This window comes from Entelurus aequoreus, linkage group LG10 (assembly GCF_033978785.1).
Source record: "Entelurus aequoreus isolate RoL-2023_Sb linkage group LG10, RoL_Eaeq_v1.1, whole genome shotgun sequence".
Lineage (NCBI taxonomy): Eukaryota > Metazoa > Chordata > Actinopteri > Syngnathiformes > Syngnathidae > Entelurus > Entelurus aequoreus.
In genome coordinates, this window is record NC_084740.1 from 20353712 (window position 1) to 20374441 (window position 20730).

The 20730-nt window shown below is 38.8% G+C and overlaps 2 protein-coding genes across 3 annotated transcripts in view; one reads left to right on the forward strand and one right to left on the reverse strand.

Moving 5' to 3' along the window:
- Nucleotides 1-1259: 1259 nt before the first annotated feature.
- Nucleotides 1260-19207, forward strand: LOC133658352 (latexin-like). Of its 2 annotated transcripts, XM_062060273.1 has the most exons (8): nucleotides 1260-1404; nucleotides 1485-1675; nucleotides 12219-12395; nucleotides 12472-12534; nucleotides 15433-15607; nucleotides 15685-15821; nucleotides 16540-16602; nucleotides 18950-19207. In XM_062060273.1, exons 2-8 carry the CDS (start codon nucleotides 1547-1549, stop codon nucleotides 19058-19060), a joined length of 855 nt encoding a protein of 284 aa, XP_061916257.1. In that variant the 5' UTR covers nucleotides 1260-1404; nucleotides 1485-1546; the 3' UTR covers nucleotides 19061-19207. The 2 variants fall into 2 exon arrangements, with proteins under 2 accessions (XP_061916257.1, XP_061916258.1); XM_062060274.1 differs by lacking the exons at nucleotides 1260-1404; nucleotides 1485-1675 and adding an exon at nucleotides 11896-11981.
- The window catches only part of LOC133658351 (elongation factor G, mitochondrial-like), a 34749-nt gene continuing 19898 nt past the window's right edge, over nucleotides 5880-20730 (reverse strand). The window contains exons 14-18 of the mRNA XM_062060272.1: nucleotides 10774-10936; nucleotides 10550-10694; nucleotides 9246-9406; nucleotides 9123-9176; nucleotides 5880-6407 (exon numbers count right to left, since the gene is read on the reverse strand). Coding sequence (XP_061916256.1) covers nucleotides 6276-6407; nucleotides 9123-9176; nucleotides 9246-9406; nucleotides 10550-10694; nucleotides 10774-10936 — 655 coding nt within the window. The 3' untranslated portion in view covers nucleotides 5880-6275. The remainder of the gene's footprint in view (nucleotides 6408-9122; nucleotides 9177-9245; nucleotides 9407-10549; nucleotides 10695-10773; nucleotides 10937-20730) is intronic.

Sequence of the window (20730 nt, forward strand, 5' to 3'; positions counted from 1 at the left end):
GGTAGAAGGTGGGAATTGAACCCCAGTAACCAGCAACACTCCGATTGCTGGCACAGCCACTCTACCAACTTCGCCACGCCAAAGTGGTATGAAAGAGCAAACAGGTGAAATTTAACAAGAACATTTTGCAATGTTGACTCTAATAACACAAAGCTGCCATGCAGGCTGTTTCTTTCTTTAAAAATAAATAATGAATGAAAATCAATGTCATTATGAATTATTTACCTATTCAAGGCTCCAATTACGTCACATTAAATATTCCACTTTGAGATAATTTTTGGGTAAAATGTTGCATATTTTGTGTTTGCCATAAGTTTTTGTTTTAAAACGAACAAACAAAAAATAAAACAATAATAAAACTTATAATTAACGGATAGATCTGAAGTTGATCTCGAGATAATTGTGTTAAAAGTAATTTTTTAACACTTTAATGAGTACGACCCTTTTGGATCCCCAATGATTTTAGTGTGATTTTTTTTTAAGTGTCATTGCTCAAAAAATAACAATGAATTAAAATCAATGTTGTTATGACTAATTAACTTTTTTAAAGCTACAATTATTATATAATCGGAAATATTCCACTTAAAAAAGTTATTGGGTGAAAATATTGCATATTTTGTGTTTTTTCTATAAAAACATTGGTTTTCTTTGACAAAAAGAGCATACAACTTACATTTTTAAAAATGTTATATTGACAGATAGACCTAATGTTGATCTAGAGATTTAAGCCTTGAATAATAATAATAATAATAATAATACTGAATAATGACACATTTTTAATATTTTTTTGACCAAAACCCTTTGGTGTCCCCAGGATCAAGCCTGAGTGTAGGCCAAAATGTATATTTTTTATACATATATTGTATTGGTTTTTAAAATGAAAAATATCAAAATGGCCCCCGCTTGCTTTGATTTTTCAGTGTGCGGCCCTCAGTGTAAAAAGTTTGGACACCCCTGGATTAAGTTGACAAGTAAACGATACAAAACGGAAAAGCAGCGTCTGGAGTTTTGTTTGTTGTTGCCGCAGCAAGCGGGAGCAGGAGAAAGTAGAGGAGCGTCAAGCTGAGGCTTCATTAGGAAACTACAACTTATATATAATTATTCTAACACAACTCACGTGGCAACACCGCGACAGAAAAGAAAATCATTTTCTTTCCGCATCATCAAAACCTTTTGAAGTGACTCCCTTAGTCTTTCCGTGCAGTACTTAGAAATGAGGATAATTGGCCAATTAGTACCAGGTGCAACATTTGGACACAATTACTTGTGACGAGCACAGCCTTGACCAACTTTTGGTGAACCTTCTTGAGATAACGGCTCTTCTGAACGGTCGTCAGCGTGCGCCGCGTGACGTGTGAAGCGCAGATAAAGGCGTGCGAGGTTGTTGGGTTTGGAAAAACAAAAGTAAGCAGATTGTGCAAGTAGGAGGAGGACGGGGGTGGGGGGGAACTGGACATCCTCTTCTCACCACTTCCTCTCCTCAGTTGCACAACAGCAGAGGGTCATTCTCCTGCACACACCCTTCCTCACTGCAAGGCATCCTACCATGAGTTTGTGGCTCCTTTTTGCCGTGGCCCTCTTAACGGGGGTGACCGGAAGCCCCTCTGGGACCGTCCCGCCCGATGACTCGAACATGACCGCTCATCCCAACAGTGTGCTGGAGAACTTTTGGAAGGTAAGAACTCTGAGGAATGGTTCAAAAAGGAGATTGCGCTTCTCAATGTGATTCAAGATGGAGTGCAAAAACCCAAAAAAAAGTAATCCAGTAAATGTTTCAAAAATGTTTGAAAAGGTAGCACATCCCAAAATTAAGACTAGTAGGACAAAATACTCACATTTCACTTGATTTATTGCTCACATCAAAAAAGAGGAACGCTTACGCGTTTCGGCACGTGGCCTTCGTCAGAGCGTTTAAGAGTACATACAATTTCAGTGTCAATTTATACATACACACACACTCAGAGTTCACAACTGGGAATTGGATCCAATTACTGGGGAACCAATCACATGTCTTCTTCCTTGCTGATGCTGGGACCAATTTTCAGGTGGAGCTTCTGCAAAACACTGTTGTTAGGACTAGCATACACTAGATGGCACTGGACTGGATACTGGATGACTACAATGACACAGAAGGAACAATTATGTTAAAAAACATTTTAGGCTATAGTCATCATTGAGTCCATTTGGTGTCATAGTATTGAGTGTGTAGATCCAGAACATTTCTCTCTGTGATAGTTTTTTCAAAATATCTCCTCCTCTTTTGGGCATCATGATTTGTTCAATCCCATAGAATCTTAATGAAGAGGGTGAACCGTGGTTTGCTTCAGAGTAATGTCTTGCAATGGCATAGTCCATATTGCCTGTACGAATTGCTGTTTTGTGCTCAGATATTCTTTGTTTTAGCGGCCTTTTGGTTTTTCCAATGTAGGCTAAGCTACAGGGACATAATAGCATGTAGACCACATGAGTTGACTTACAGTTGATGAATTCCCTTATTGGAATTTTCTTCCCAGTGTGAGGATGGTTAAATGATTTAGTTTTTGTTGTATTGTTACAGCAGGCACAGTTACCACATCTATACATGCCTGTTGTTGTTGTTGTTGTCAACCATGTGGTGGTCTTTTTGGGAATCATATTCTTATACATGACCATGTTTTTAATTGTAGGCGCTCTCCTGAAAGCAAAAAGAGGTGGGGATTTGCAGAGGTCCTTTAGTGTTTCTTCTGCTTGGAGCACATGCCAGTGTTTCTTGAGTGTCTCCTTTATTTGTGAAGCACAATGGTTGAATTCAGTGGAGAAACAGGCCCGGCTTGGATTCTTAGTTTTCTGAATGTTGGACAGGAGATCAGTACGAGCAGTAGTATTAGCTCGCTGTATGGCTTTCTGAATAGAGTTAGAGGCATAACCTCTTTCTTTGAACCGAGCAGCCATGATTATTTCTTTGGAGTGAAAGTCCTCAAGGTCTGAACAGTTGCGTTTGAGCCTCAAAAACTGACCCACTGGGATATTGTCCTTTAGGGGTTTGGGATGATTGCTTGTGGCATGTAATATTGAATTTCGTTCCATATCTTTTCTATAAATAGAAGTGTGAATAGCTCCTGTTTCATCTTTATGTATGCTCAAATCCAAATAATTAATCTTTTCAGTGCTATGAATATGATTCCCAAAAAGACCACCACATGGTTGACAACAACAACAACAACAGGCATGTATAGATGTGGTAACTGTGCCTGCTGTAACAATACAACAAAAACTAAATCATTTAACCATCCTCACACTGGGAAGAAAATTCCAATAAGGGAATTCATCTCTTCCCAGTGTGAGGATGGTTAAATGATTTAGTTTTTGTTGTATTGTTACAGCAGGCACAGTTACCACATCTATACATGCCTGTTGTTGTTGTTGTTGTCAACCATGTGGTGGTCTTTTTGGGAATCATATTCATAGCACTGAAAAGATTAATTATTTGGATTTGAGCATACATAAAGATGAAACAGGAGCTATTCACACTTCTATTTATAGAAAAGATATGGAACGAAATTCAATATTACATGCCACAAGCAATCATCCCAAACCCCTAAAGGACAATATCCCAGTGGGTCAGTTTTTGAGGCTCAAACGCAACTGTTCAGACCTTGAGGACTTTCACTCCAAAGAAATAATCATGGCTGCTCGGTTCAAAGAAAGAGGTTATGCCTCTAACTCTATTCAGAAAGCCATACAGCGAGCTAATACTACTGCTCGTACTGATCTCCTGTCCAACATTCAGAAAACTAAGAATCCAAGCCGGGCCTGTTTCTCCACTGAATTCAACCATTGTGCTTCACAAATAAAGGAGACACTCAAGAAACACTGGCATGTGCTCCAAGCAGAAGAAACACTAAAGGACCTCTGCAAATCCCCACCTCTTTTTGCTTTCAGGAGAGCGCCTACAATTAAAAACATGGTCATGTATAAGAATATGATTCCCAAAAAGACCACCACATGGTTGACAACAACAACAACAACAGGCATGTATAGATGTGGTAACTGTGCCTGCTGTAACAATACAACAAAAACTAAATCATTTAACCATCCTCACACTGGGAAGAAAATTCCAATAAGGGAATTCATCAACTGTAAGTCAACTCATGTGGTCTACATGCTATTATGTCCCTGTAGCTTAGCCTACATTGGAAAAACCAAAAGGCCGCTAAAACAAAGAATATCTGAGCACAAAACAGCAATTCGTACAGGCAATATGGACTATGCCATTGCAAGACATTACTCTGAAGCAAACCACGGTTCACCCTCTTCATTAAGATTCTATGGGATTGAACAAATCATGATGCCCAAAAGAGGAGGAGATATTTTGAAAAAACTATCACAGAGAGAAATGTTCTGGATCTACACACTCAATACTATGACACCAAATGGACTCAATGATGACTATAGCCTAAAATGTTTTTTAACATAATTGTTCCTTCTGTGTCATTGTAGTCATCCAGTATCCAGTCCAGTGCCATCTAGTGTATGCTAGTCCTAACAACAGTGTTTTGCAGAAGCTCCACCTGAAAATTGGTCCCAGCATCAGCAAGGAAGAAGACATGTGATTGGTTCCCCAGTAATTGGATCCAATTCCCAGTTGTGAACTCTGAGTGTGTGTGTATGTATAAATTGACACTGAAATTGTATGTACTCTTAAACGCTCTGACGAAGGCCACGTGCCGAAACGCGTAAGCGTTCCTCTTTTTTGATGTGAGCAATAAATCAAGTGAAATGTGAGTATTTTGTCCTACTAGTCTTAATTTTGGGATGTGCTACCTTTTCAAACAACTCTGAGGAATGCTCACACATGAGAGAGAAAGTAGACGAGTCACCATATTAAGATGAGACAAAATGTTGTTGTCTTTGTTGCAGTCATGTTCATATCAAGGCAAGTCTGTACATAGTACACAACCCTTGCAAAAACACTCAAAATACTCAACCCCACTTTGTTCCCTAATTATTTCAACAATACATTATCACTGGAGTAATACCCTTTTCTCCAAATGTATATTAATCCCTATAGAAAATGTTACTTTTATAATTATATACTTTCATTTTGTTATTGCTGTATTTTTTTGCAATTTTAATAACCAAAGGAAAATGTACTTTTTAATTGTATTATTTAATGAACTTATATGAAATCTTTATCATGTACATTGTATACTATAACTGTTTTAACATCATTACATTTGATTTATTTTTTTGTTTTCTTTATGATTGCTAAGATTTAAAAAATGCTGTTCTACTGTCATGTACAGTACAGGCCAAAAGTTTGGACACACCTTCTCATTCAATCTTTATTTTCATGACTATTTACATTGTAGATTGTCACATCAAAACTATGAATGAACACATGTGGAGTTATGTACTTAACAAAAAAAGGTGAAATAACTGAAAACATGTTTTTTATTCTAGTTTCTTCAAAATAGCCACCCTTTGCTCTGATTACAGCTTTTTGCACACTCTTGGCATTCTCTTCATGAGCTTCAAGCACACTTGTGAAGTGAAAACCATTTCAGGTGACTTACCTCTTGAAGCTCATGGAGAGAATGCCAAGAGTGTGCGAAAAAGTAATCAGAGCAAAGGGTGGCTATTTTGAAGAAACTAGAATATAAAACATGTTTTCAGTTATTTCACCTTTTTTTTGTTAAGTACATAACTCCACATGTGTTCATTCATAGTTTTGATGTGACAATCTACAATGTAAATAGTCATGAAAATAAAGATTGAATGAGAAAGGAGTGTCCAAACTTTTGGCCTGTACTGTATGTTTTGGGATATTTCTTTGAAATTCTAGTTTTTTCAAAATAGCCACCCTTTGCTCCGATTACTGCTTTGCGCACTCTTGGCATTCTCTCTATGAGCTTCAAGAGGTAGTCACCTGAAATGGTTTTCACTTCACAGGTGTCATAGTTTTGATGTGACAATCTACAATGTAAATAAAGAAAAAGGCATTGAAATGAGAAGGTGTGTCCAAATGTTTGGCCTGTATTGTATGTAGATGAATTATGAATATTCATTAAGTAACCAAAGTATGCTTCCTATGATTTTCTGTTTAACCACCATTTTTTGGATGCTGTTTTCTAACGATTCTAAACATGTACGGTAATACAATAAATGCGATTTTACAGAGGAAGCTGGACAAAGGGAGACGATCGATCTTGCTCTCCACATAATGAAATGACTTAAACTGACTTGAAGGAAATGCATACTGTAATACGCAAGTCCACAAAATGCTAAAAAAGTTCTCAGCTCTTCCACTTGCTCTTCTTAGCAGGCAGTTGGCCTGTAGCCTCCAGGTATTTGTGGATGAGTTCTTCCTGTGTGCTTGGCAGGCAGGGCTGATATCTGCTGTAATCCATGGTGTACTCGCCTTTCCCCTGATTACACACAACACACAGATACAAATAATTCAATAAGACGGAGGATAGATGTTTTTTTTATTGCAAGACTATACAAAGAAATAGCACCATTATCTTTCACTTGCAGGCTACAAATGAATATTGGGTCATTTCAGCAACTCTTTAGGTAATTAATTTGTATTTTGTACAATCACTGTATGTATTCATTCATGTATATGTTGCTAATACAATTAACAATACATTTAAAAAAGCACAAATACCACTCAGTTTGAAACTTAAAGGGGAACTACACAGTGGCCTAGTGGTTAGAGTGTCCGCCCTGAGATCGGTAGGTTGTGGATTCAAACCCCGGCTGAGTCATACCAAAGACTATAAAAATGGGAGCCATTACCTCCCTGCTTTGCACTCAGCATCAAGGGTTGGAATTGGGGGTTAAATCATCAAAAATGATTCCCGGGCGCAGCCACCGCTGCTGCTCACTGCTCCCCTCACCTCCCAGGGGGTGAACAAGGGGATGGGTCAAATGCAGAGGACAAAATTCACCACACCTAGTGTGTGTGTGACAATCATTGGTACTTTAACTTTACTTTAACTACAATGTTGTTGTTTTTTAATTTTACCACAATCTCGATGTGAGACAAGATAACATTATTTTTTCTTTTTTATGCCTTCTAATTTGGAATACTCAGTTTGTACCACACACTACTAATACAGCTAATGGGATTTATGTCTCCCACCGACAAATTCCTCTAGAAAAACATCCAAAAACCACCAACAATACTCCATTTACATGTTGTGAACTGCATATTATCAGGGACATTGTTATTATAAGAAGTAACACAGAAGAAGCACTTCTAGTAACTAGTTTATTCTCAACTATAAATTCATCCTCTCACCTGTATAGTAGAAGGTTGTGGCCATAGAGCCAGAAGTTGGTCAACTTTGATATCTGATTCAACCGCGGAGACATTGCAAGGAAAGACACGAAAAGACGCTTGTTTGCGTCACCTTTTTATAAGTTTTTTTGTTTTTTTTTACTTCTGTGAGGATAATGCTGAATTCATCATCTAAACGGAAAACACGTCTTGAGAACAGACATTCTACGGTAGAGTGTTTTATTAACTCCATAGTTAGTATTTATTGTTCAGCATTTAGCAATACACGATGTATCGTGTTTCACTAGAGCTGGATCTGCTTTTCACTTTGCTTCTAAAACTTGTAGATCATAAATGTCAAACTCAAGGCCCGGGGGCCAGATATGGCCTGCCACATCATTTGGAATGGCCCGTGAAAACCTGGAAATAATGTGCATCGATAAATTTGTTTCTTTCTTTCTTTTTTTATTTTGACAGGAAAAAGACATGAACTTCATGCAATTATATATACTCTAAACTTTATCTAATAATGCAACAATTATATCATCATACATTCTAAACATTTTTGGGGTAAAAAGATACATAAATATCTACTTAGCCCTATGATTTTAAAGCGAGTTATCTATCAAATTGTACACTGTAAACATGACAAAATATATATATTTTTTAAAACAGCTCAGTCTTCAGAATCCTACCATTAGAAAAAAAGTGTGGTACCATTTTTCCATTTACAGTAATACACTGTGAAAACAGCAACCGTATTTTTTCTGCAAAAAAACTGGCAGCCCAATCACCAGAATTTTAGAGTCAAATAGAGTGTGACCGTTTTATTGTACATTTTATGGTAACATTCTGCCATTTTTTTGACCGCAAAATCCACAGATTTTTTTTTTCTTACATTGGAGGTAAAATATACATTTACTAATCAAATGCATAGGTAATCGTGTGACAATATCATGCGGTTAATCTTTATACATACCTGTATTTTATTTATGCTTTTATTAATGTTACAAGCGGCCTGCCTTCTGAGGGTTGGTTGATTGATTGATTTAAACTTGTATTAGTAGATTGCGCAGTACAGTACATATTCCATACAACAGACCACTAAATGGTAACACCCGAATAAGTTTTTCAACTTGTTTAAGTCGGTGTCCACGTTAATCAGCCAAAACTGCAACGTGGCCCTCAATGAAAACGAGTTTGACACCCCTGTTGAAGATGGATCATCCTCCGTATATTCAGGCTCAAAAATATATGGTTCTGGATCATCATTTGTCCCAGAGTAGTTGATGTTGTCTCTCATGAAGTCTGCCATGATTAGTAGTAGTTGTTACTGTCTCTGATGCGAAATTAATGCACTGCTGCAATGCTTAAAATGACCAAAATAGGTAAATATTACAAATTACACCTGGTACTGTATTACATATATACTTACAGCATGTTTAAAAAACTTTGGATGTTTTTAGAGCGCTTCATAGGCGCAATAGATCAAATACCCACCTGCACTCTTGCTAGCATTTACTCCCAATTTTAGAATGCATAAAAAACATGTTTTCTTGTCTCACACATCGGGATTATGATTGATAGGCAAAATTCCCCAAAAAGTGTAGTTCCCCTTTAAACAGTGCATACCAACAGATGGACACAAAAGGCTAATTAAGGTCTGCATTACCTATAACACACCATTTGATCTTTATAGAATGAGTTTTACTTTATTTAGCTTTTATTATACATTGATCTCATTATACCTGTATGACATTAAAAATGTAATGTGAACAGTTGCTAAAAGTGTTATAATGGCAACAGTTTGAGTCTGGAAGTAAAAGTTATAACTTGTGGTTCTAATGCGTGTTCTTACTTCAGTACAGGAGCGTAGTTCGGTGGCGTAGCCAAACATGTCGTTGAGTGGAACCTATAGAACAAACCATGAAGAAATTAATCTAATATGACCACAATGGAGGTCTTGTTAAGCTTTACTCACATCGGCGTACAAGGTGAAATATCCTTCAGAACCATCCTGCCCTGTAATGGCGCCATGGCGACGGTTCACGCCTGCAATAACCGCGCCCTGGAACTCATGAGGTGCCACAATTTCTACCGACATGACGGGCTCCAGGATGGTGGCGTTGGCCTTTTCCATAGCTGGAGGGATGACATGTCAATCAATCAATCAATGTTTATTTATATAGCCCTAAATCACGAGTGTCTCAAAGGGCTGCACAAGCCACAACGACATCCTCGGCTCAGATCCCACATCAGGGCAAGGAAAAACTCAACCCAATGGGACAATGAGAAACCTTGGAGGGGACCCCACCCCTGGGCGACCGGTGCAATGGACGTCGAGTGGATCTAGCATAATATTGTGAGAGTCCAGTCCATAGTGGATCTAACATAATAGTGTGAGAGTTCAGTCCATAGTGGATCTAACATAATAGTGTGAGAGTCCAGTCCATAGTGGATCTAACATAATAGTGTGAGAGTCCAGTCCATAGTGGATCTAACATAATAGTGAGAGTCCAGTCCATAGTGGATCTAACATAATAGTGTGAGAGTCCAGTCCATAGTGGATCTAACATAATAGTGTGAGAGTGCAGTCCATATTGGATTTAACATAATAGTGAGAGTCCAGTCCATAGTGGATCTAACATAATAGTGTGAGAGTCCAGTCCATAGTGGATCTAACATAATAGTGTGAGAGTCCAGTCCATAGTGGATCTAACATAATAGTGAGAGTCCAGTCCATAGTGGATCTAACATAATAGTGAGAGTCCAGTCCATAGTGGATCTAACACAATAGTGACAGTCCAGTCCATAGTTGATCTAACATAATAGTGTGAGAGTCCAGTCCATAGTGGATCTAACATAATAGTGAGAGTCCAGTCCATAGTGGATCTAACATAATAGTGTGAGAGTCCAGTCCACAGTAGATCTAACATAATAGTGTGAGAGTCCAGTGTGAGAGTCCAGTCCATAGTTGATCTAACATAATAGTGTGAGAGTCAAGTCCATAGTGGATCTAACATAATAGTGAGAGTCCAGTCCATAGTGGATCTAACATAATAGTGTGAGAGTCCAGTCCATAGTGGATCTAACATAATAGTGAGAGTCCAGTCCATAGTGGATCTAACATAATAGTGAGAGTCCAGTCCATAGTGAATCTAACATAATAGTGAGAGTCCAGTCCATAGTGGGGCCAGCAGGAAACCATCCAGAGCCCACATAATTTGCCATTACTTGTAGAAAAAAAGGATGGCGGTTTCCATTTAGGCTGAGAATGAGCGTCACCTTGCTTTAGCGCGCCCTCTCCTGCACGGATGAAGGAGATCTCGTTGGAGTCCACCATGTGATTTGCCCCATCTTCCAGGACGAATCGGACACCTGAGATCTTGTGGCCGCTCAGGGGTCCCTTCTCGCACGCCTCCCTGAAGCCCTGATGACAAGAGACAAAAGAATAAGATGAGGACGACCAGCTGAATCCTGCCTAAAACAAAAAAATAGACAAGGCAAACCTTTTCTACAGCCGGAATAAACTGCTTTGGGACATTGGTTCCCATAGTCTGGTCTGCAAACTCCACCTTGGTGTTTTGTTCCGACTCCATCGGCTCAAGAACGCCAATAACTTTACCGTATTGACCGGAACCTCCACTCTGTTTCTTGTGAGTGAAGTCAAACCTATAAAAGTACAAACATAACATTTTACAATGAGAACTACTCAAACTAAACACTTTGTCAGGGGTCGGCAACACAAAACGTTGAAAGAGCCATATTGGACCAATAATACAAAAAACTAATCCGTCTGGAGCCTCAAAAAATGAAAAGGCAACACATGATGTAAGTGTCTATATTAGCCTACTATCAAAATGACTGTGTCGCAGGCTGAAGCAAATCTTGGTTGACAGAAATGTTGAAATGTAATATTTATTCTACACATTTTTTACAACATTAGAAATCATTAGTAAATCAGAGGCTACTCAGAAGGTGAGATAACTCCTGGAAATTACTGGCTTTTAATGGCCAAAGGTATACAGTTAGGTCCATAAATATTTGGACATTGACACAATTTTCAGTATTCCAGCTGATGGCTTGCTTCACTGATAGTGACAGCTCTTTGGACTTCATATTGAGAGATGACCTCCCCAGATTCCAAATGAATATACTACACTTGAAATGACATCTAGGTCTTTTATCTGCTCTTTGTAAATAAAATAAATGGAAAAAAACCAAGGGAATAACACAAACGTGGCCATGGAACAGCTGAGTAGCCAATTGTCCAATTACTTTTGGTCCCTTAAAAAGTGGAAGGCACATATAAAATGTGTTGTAGTTCCTACACCGTTCATTTGATTTGGATGTAAATACCCTCAAATTAAAGCTCAAAGTCTGCACTTAAAGCACATCTTGATTGTTTAATTTAAAATCCATTGTGGTGTTATACAGAGCTGTGTATCTTGTGTTTTTTATGTTGATTTAATAATTTAAATTTTTTTTTTTTTTTTTAAATAAATAAGGAGCCACGGGTTGCTGACCCCGCTCTACGTGATGATAATTAGTCCCACAGATTCCACTCCCCAGGTGGTGTATTATACAAAATGGGACACGGTCTCTTTAAATGTGGGTGGTGCCTGAAAGGCTCAAACAGGAAGTGGGTGGCTGCCTTTCTACTTCAAGGAACACTGACTGAGCAGAACAGGGTGTCACCTCAGCAGACCGGTTTCAGGCAAGAACCTAATTTACCTCCCGTTTCTTTACATTATCCATCATTTTCTAAGATTATTCTCCTCTACTTTGCGTGTTGTTTGTGTAGCAATTACATGTTCGAAATAAACTCAAACTCAAACTCAAAACTCAAACTCAAACTAACCTGGGACAAGCCCTGCCTTGATTACACCTGAGGGACCAAAGTCTAAGATGACTCTTGACTCATTCCTTCTCTCAACATTCTTATTATTTTTAGCCAACTATTGTGGTGGCAGAGGAGGCGAAAGAGGAAGTGATGGAGACTGGGGAACTGAATCCAAGTCACTACCCTGCTCAGAGAGCGGCCAAGGTGGTAGAGCATTACGTCAACACCCGACATGGGTCTCCGTACAAAGTGTTCGCAGTGAAGAAGGTCTTCAGTGCCAACGCAGAGGTCAGCCAGACGCAAACTCAATGATTGACCTTGTGGCCAACAGTGACCATACACAAGTTTGCTCATTTTCTTTCAGGAGGTTCCAGACTCGGGAAGAAAGTATCAACTGGAGCTTTCTATTCAGGAGATGGTACACAATGTAAGACGTGTTTACTGTTTAAAACGTTGTTACTTTTATTTTATTTATTCGCACAATATAAACTGTACATAAGGTAACATTGTTAAAATACATAGACACAAAATTAGTACTAAGAAATACAGTCACGATCAAAAGTGTACCTACACTTGTAAAGAACATAATGTCATGGCTGTCTTGAGTTTCCAATGATTTCTACAACTCTTATTTTTTTGTGATAATGATTGGCGCACATACTTGTTGGTCACAAAAAACATTCATGAAGTTTGCTTCTTTTATGAATTTATTATGGGTCTACTGAAAATGTGAGCAAATCTGCTGGGTCAAAAGTATACATACAGCAGTGTTTCCCACACATTCATTTATTCGTGGCAGCCCGCCACGAAAGAATTACGTCCGCCACAAATAGATTTTTAATTTTTTTAAATTTTTGTCCTGTCCAGCTTCTCAGGCAAATCATATAGTTGATGTAGATGCCCATATAGGCTGTTCAGATTTACTTTACAAAAGAGAAGTGTAGGATTGTGATTTTAGGTTGTCCTGAAGAATTTGGAGGTAATCCTCCTTTTTCATTGTCCCATTTACTCTCTGTAAAGCACCAGTTCCATTGGCAGCAAAACAGGCCCAGAGCATAATACTAACACCACCATGCTTGACGGTAGGAATGGTGTTCCTGGGATTAAAGGCCTTACGTTTTCTCCTCCAAGCATATTGCTGGGTATTGTGGCCAAACAGCTAAATTTTTGTTTCATCTTACATCACATGGACAAAGATAAGACCTTCTGGAGGAAAGTTTTGTGGTCAAACTCAAGACAGCCATGACATTATATTAAGTGTACACTACCGTTCAAAAGTTTGGGGTCACCCAAACAATTTTGTGTAATAGCCTTCATTTCTAAGAACAAGAATAGTCTGTCGAGTTTCAGATGAAAGTTCTCTTTTTCTGGCCATTTTGAGCGTTTAATTGACCCCACAAATGTGATGCTCCAGAAACTCAATCTGCTCAAAGGAAGGTCAGTTTTGTAGCTTCTGTAACGAGCTAAACTGTTTTCAGATGTGTGAACATGATTGCGCAAGGGTTTTCTAATCATCAATTAGCCTTCTGAGCCAATGAGCAAACACATTGTACCATTAGAACACTGGAGTTATAGTTGCTGGAAATGGGCCTCTATACACCTATGTAGATATTGCACCAAAAACCAGACATTTGCAGCTAGAATAGTCATTTACCACATTAGCAATGTATAGAGTGTATTTCTTTAAAGTTAAGACTAGTTTAAAGTTATCTTCATTGAAAAGTACAGTGCTTTTCCTTCAAAAATAAGGACATTTCAATGTGACCCCAAACTTTTGAACGGTAGTGTATGTAAACTTTTGACCATGACTGTAAGTGCAGGTGAGAAAAGAAACCCAAAAAGGGCTTATGCAAGGTTCTCAACTCAAGCAATAAATTAACAAACAAAATTAAACATAGTATGTAAAAAATAAGACAAAAACAAGTAGTCTACCGTGTGTGTGTGTGTGTGTGTGTGTGTGTGTGTGTGTGTGTGTGTGTGTGTGTGTGTGTGTGTGTGTGTGTGTGTGTGTGTGTGTGTGTGTGTGGAAGTATAGGGCTACATTATAAGGTAGGAACAAATGGAGAATGTTGATTCATCAGGCTGGCCCTTAATCTATGTTTAAAGTTAGGGAGTGAGGATGAGGAGTTTGCAATACATAGGTGAGTATTCCAGAGTAAAAGACCTCTGTGTTTGATGGAAAACTGGCTAAGAGTGATACGGTTAATCAGTTTGTCTGCTATTATGATCATGAACTTGCGAATTGGTCTCAAAATAATCTTTGAAAGGTGTAGGAAGCGTATTAGGGAGGGGAGTACATTTATAGAATAGAATAGAATGGACTTTATTGTCATTATATTTGCATAGAACAAGATTAAGGACTCCGACTTAAGGTGCGGTAGTGGGAACAAATATGGGGTAAAAATAAATAAATAATAAAATAAAATAAATTACACAACAGGCAATAAAGAAACAAAAAACTAACAATTAAAATAAACAGACTACTTTCCAATAAAAATAATAAGCATTCCTGTACAACATACAAAACACTAGAAATACAAAATACTGTACAATATACAGAACAAAACAAGAGTACCAGAGTAATAAATAACAATCAGTGTCGGACGTATTGCACTCAAAGGGTAATATTGCACAGTAGGGTATTAGGGTAGGATATTGTATAGGGGTGAATTATTTATTATAAGTTAGAGTTCAAGATGGTGACAGCTCTGGGAAAGAAACTGTCTGTTCTTATGGATAAAAGAAGAGGACTGAACAGTGTTGATATCATGAATAAATAGTACATTTAGTTTCCTAAACAGAGAAGCCAAATAGTTGGAGGAGGTAGCTATTCTTACACTTTTTTTTTTTTTTTGCATAATGAATAATTTGTTACTTAATATGCCTTTTAAATCTGGGCTTTTAAAAGTGTGGCACAGTAAGTCTCCTCTCAGAGAATACAGCACGCTTGGGGCCACCCTTAAGTACTAGAATGCCATTTTTGCTGTTGTATAATGCAGAACAGTTCAACAACTCCAAACTACATCAACAATAATAAACATTTTGTTAAATTAATACATCACAAAACTGAGCAATACTAACTTTTGCAAGACATATAAAAAATAAAAAAAACTTTTTGTATTGAAGTTGTTCAATCCATTCCAGTGAGTCTAATCACCTGACTTAATGTATTAGGTGTCAAATATGACAGGGAAAACAATGCTAAACAAATCTATGGTTCTCAGAAAACATGACCGACCAGATTTGACAAAAGGATTTGGATTAGTTTGTGTGTTTAACAGCCTGACTTACTGGTGTCCCTCTTCTCTATTTACTTCTCCTGCAGACTACAGTGGCCTGCGCTGCAGAGGTCTTATTTCCCAGACAAGAGGAGAGTGAGCATTCACCACAGGTGCAGCTTTCATGTGAAGAGATCTTGAAAATCAACACAAGCGCTCAAGAGGAGTCCTTGTACCAACAGTACAAGTTGAATCACAATCTGTCTACTCAGAACCTGCCTGGTATGACACGAATACAGCAAGCGGTATTTTTTCGAAGATGACACCCGCACAAGATATGCTCTTTCCCACCTCCTCAGACAGCAACGGCCACGTAGAGGAGGACCAAGAGCCTTTCTGGCATCTCGGCAGGGTCGCGTCAAGTTTTATCATGCTCGCCGAATCCAGCGAAAACACTTTATACAACATGGCACAAGTAGCAAACCTCACTCAGATGGTAGGTTTTTCTCCTGGCTCACAATGTGATTCAAATAAATAGTGTGTGTGTGTGTGTGTGTGTGTGTGTGTGTGTGTGTGTGTGTGTGTGTGTGTGTGTGTGTGTGTGTGTGTGTGTGTGTGTGTGTGTGTGTGTGTGTGTGTGTGTGTGTGTGTGTGTGTGTTCTGGCAATGCTTACTTAATGGGGACATCGCTCTGTTTACAGTCACCTTTAGGGGATCTCTGACGGTATGGGGACAAAAAAACAGGTCCCCTAAAGGGAAACCTTTTTAAATGATAGTCAGATCCATTCTGAAGATGCCTAAGTGATTTAAGCTTTGGCCCATAAAACATGTTTACTGAAAAGTAAACATGTTTAACATCTAATTTAAACTTTTTTTAATTTATTTTTTTAAATGGTCCTCAGTAGTCACGTACAAATTTGTGAATTATGCAAAATTATTTAAATTTGGTCCCCATGAACCATATTAACTTTTTCCCTAGGGTCCCCAGTAAGAATGATCAGCACATAACTTAATCAATCCAGAGATTTAAAGACGTGTATGCGTTAACTGGGCAGTGGCCATTTTACCAAATTTTTTTTTTATGCCTCCACAACCTGTAAAAAGGGTGGTCCCCACAAGTGATGATCAAAAACTTGGTCCCCATTCCAAATGATAACCTGTGTGTGTGTGTGTGTGTGTGTGTGTGTGTGTGTGTGTGTGTGTGTGTGTTGCAGGCAACTGAAAACAACCAGCTGAAGTTTGACTATCACGTACTGCTGCATGACATGGTGTCTCAGGTACCTTAGAGCACAGGTGTCAAATTCCTGGCCCGCCACATCATTGTGTGACTTGCGAACGCCTCGCAAAAATGTGTGTTAACAAAATACTAAACTAAATTTTTTTTTACTAAATGCAAATAATTATTTTGACAGGAAAAAATGCATCTTCTAAATGTTATCTAATCTTGCCAAATGTTACATTATTATATAGTGTATTACAATAATATGTTAGTAAAGATAACAGTTTGTACATGAAAAACTCTAATAATCGAGTGCATAGGCCAGGGGTCGGCAACCCGCGGCTCCGGAGCCGCATGCGGCTCTTTGACCACTCTGATGCGGCTCAGCTGCATACTTGCCGACCCTCCCGATTTACCCGGGAGACTTCCGGATTTCAGTGCCTCTCCCTGTAATCTCCCGGGGAATTATTCTCCGATTTTCACCCTATCTACAATAATAAGGGCATATTGTGATGACACAGCATTTAGCGCCCTCTACAACCAGCAGTAAAAGCGTGCCAGTCCAGGTACATGTTGTATGCAGCTTCTGCCTGCACACGTAAGTGACAGCAAGGCATACTTGGTCCACAGCCATACAGGTTACACTGACTGTGGCGATACAAACAACTTTAACACTCTTACTAATATGCGCCACACTGTGAACCCACACCAAACAAGAATGACGAACACATTTCGGGAGAACATCCGCACTGTAACACATCAACAGAACAACTACCCAGAATCCCCTGCATCCCTAACTCTTCCGGGCTACATTATACACCACCGCTACCACCAAACCCCACCACACATCCGACCCCCCCTCCCTGCGTCGGTTGAGGTGGGTGGGTTTGGTGTGGGTTCAGAGTGTGGCGCATATTAGTAAGAGTGTTAAAGTTGTTTATATCGTCACCGTCAGTGTAACCTGTATGGCTGTGGACCAAGTATGCCTTGCTGTCCTTACGTGTGCAAGCAGAAGCTGCATACAACATGTACCTCGACTGCTGGCATGCTGGTTGTAGAGGGCGCTAGATGCAGTGTCATCACGGTACGCCCTTATTATTGTCGTGTGGGCGTAAATCAGCAGACAATCGAGAGAAAAGTGGTCTTGAATTTCGAGGATCTCCCGGTAAAATCGGGAGGGTTGGCAAGTATGACGCTGTCAAGCGCCATTCATATAAAACTCGCCGTGTGTTTGAAACCCCTGGTTTATACATAGCACAAAGCAAAAAAAAAACTTTGTATGCGGTGTTATTTCATTTTAAATTTCAAAAGAGTTTTGTGACTCCCATTGTTTTCTTTAATTTGTGAAACTGGTCAAAATGGCTCTTTGAGTGGTAAAGGTTGCCGACCCCTGGCATAGGCCAATAATGTAATATGAGGTGATTACTGGTACACATTTATATCAATGCTGTCACATGATGGATTTTTAAAAAATCAGATAAATTGATTAATCATAGGTTATTGCCCGCATGCATCATTTTAATTAATTTTAAAAAAAGTGGCCCTATGAAGGCAGCCATTACTGCGATGTGGCCCTCAATGACAACAAGTTTGACACCCCTGAAGTAGGTAATGTTGCAATTTTCAATGCCAACAAAGTAATTGATTCAAAGAAACGTCTCAAACTAAGTATGGCTCCACCTTTCCAAAAATGTTCTAGCTTGATGCTCATATACATTGGTTTTGCTACTGATTAGCATTAGCGATTTTACATGGCATTAACTGTGTTAATGAAGACCACAACAAAGATGCACATTACAATCAAACAGCTGTTGTGTAATGAGTACAATACTTGCAGTATTAACAGTTTTTTAGGGCGCAACAAAACACATCATAAACCAGAGCCGTGTAAAGACGAGTATGGCCCAACTCAGTTTCAAAGTCGGAAGCAAACATGGCGTCCGGTAGTCACGTGATGGGCTTTTAACCAATCAGAGAGAGTATGGCCCGAGCATCTCCTAAATGATTCATCACAGGTTATGACCCGCATGCATCATTTATTTATAAAAAAGCGACCCTCAGAAGGCAGTCATTACTGCGATGTGGCCCTCAATGGAAACAAGTTTGACACCCCTGGCTTAGAACATGCCACCTAATATCAGATCTAGTAATCATAGTCACAAATCAACCCGTCACAGAAAAATCACTGAGTTTTTCCTTCATGTTATGAAAATTTCAAAAGCGACCAGTTTTGCGCCTAATTTCTCAAAAGTGAGGTAAATATGATTTTTTTCAGGTTAGGTGCTCATCAACAGGCTTTAAGGACACATGTTACTGTTTGCATCATTAAAATGTCAATGTTGCATAACCGGGAGCCATTTTTAAATGGGTAATGGGATTGAGTTGTTGTTTTTTTTTTTTTGCAGGAAATCATTCCCTGGAAGTTGGTGGTTACCTGGTCTCCGTCAGCGGGCGTTAAAGTCCAAAAGATGGAGAAAAGTCCTAATTGTCGTCACTGTAATTATCCCAAACCCTAAAACAGTTGACCTACAGTAAATGACAGTTCTCTTATCCTGTGACTGAAATGGTCAAATGATGGCTTCTTGGGGTTTTTTAAACTGAGCCTGTCAATACTAAGCCACATTTTCAAGTATATTTTCAAAAAATAAACACATTCCACAGATTGTTGCCTGTGTTTACCCACACTCAATAGACAGTTGGCCACGTGATCAGTGCACTCGCACAGGAGTTTAAAATGAAAGAAAATAGAGACGACCCTTTATTTTCATATAATGGCTTCTACTCTTCCGCAAGGAATGTGCACATTTTTAAGATCAAATTTGAATGCCTTTAAAAGGGGAACTGCACTTTTTTGTGGAATTTTGCCTATTGTTTACAATCATGAGACATTAACACATACAGTACAGGCCAAAAGTTTGGACACACCTTCTCATTCAATGTGTTTTCTTTATATTCATGACTATTTACATTGTAGATTGTCACATCAAAACTATGAATGAACACATGTGGAGTTATGTACATAACAAAAAAAGGTGAAATAACGGAAAACATGTTTTATATTCTAGTCTCTTCAAAATAGCCACCCTTTGCTCTGATTACTGCTTTGCACACTCTTGGCATTCTCTCCATGAGCTTCAAGCACACCTGTGAAGTGAAAACCATTTCAGGTGACTACCCCTTGAAGCTCATGGAGAGAATGCCAAGAGTATGCAAAACAGTAATCAGAGCAAAGGGTGGCTATTTTGAAGAAACTAGAATATAAAACACATTTTCAGTTATTTCACCTTTTTTTGTTAAGTAAATAACTCCACATGTGTTCATTCATAGTTTTGATGCGACAATCTACAATGTAAATACCATCCTAGTCACGTCCGTTGTGTCCTTGGGCAAGACACTTCACCCTTGCTTCTGATGGCTGCTGGTTAGCTAGCGCCTTGCATGGCAGCTCCCGCCATCAGTGTGTGAATGGGTGAATGTGGAAATACTGTCAAAGCGCTTTGAGTACCTTGAAGGTAGAAAAGCGCTATACAAGTATAACCCATTTATCATTTATCATTTATGAAAATAAAGAAAACGCATTGAATGAGGAGAAGGTGTGTCCAAATGTTTGGCCTGTACTGTATGTCATGTTTTTTTTTAAGGATTTTATAGATAAAAAACACTTGGAAGATGTGGCTAATGGGAGTCACCAGCCCTCTAAAACAACTTAAAAACCCTTCAATGTTTTGTGTACACACTAAGTATATACAGTATATATATAATATAGTAACACCGCAGGAACTTTCCCATTTACCCGGATAAATAAAGTTCCCCCTGTGTTTCCACCAAAAACTACCTGGGTAGTTGTAGTTCTTCAGGAATCTTTCGGGCTGTCGAACGCTGATTGGTTGAACACAGTTGGGGGTGTTCCTAAAACTTGTTTTTCAAACACGTGACCGCCTTTGGAATACAAGCGGCGACTTGTCAATTTCTTTTGTATTTCTATGACAACAAACTTGACAATGGAGAGAAAGAAGAACGAAAAGAGCTTTCAAAATGCAGAAACTTTTAAGGAGCGTCTGGGTGCGGAAGAACGCTAATCAGTGGAACTACTATGGAGTGTTTTTACTCAGCCATATTCTTTCAACTCTATGCAGTTTATTAGTTTTTACAAACTTATTTTTGTTACGAGAAGTTAGGTTAAAGT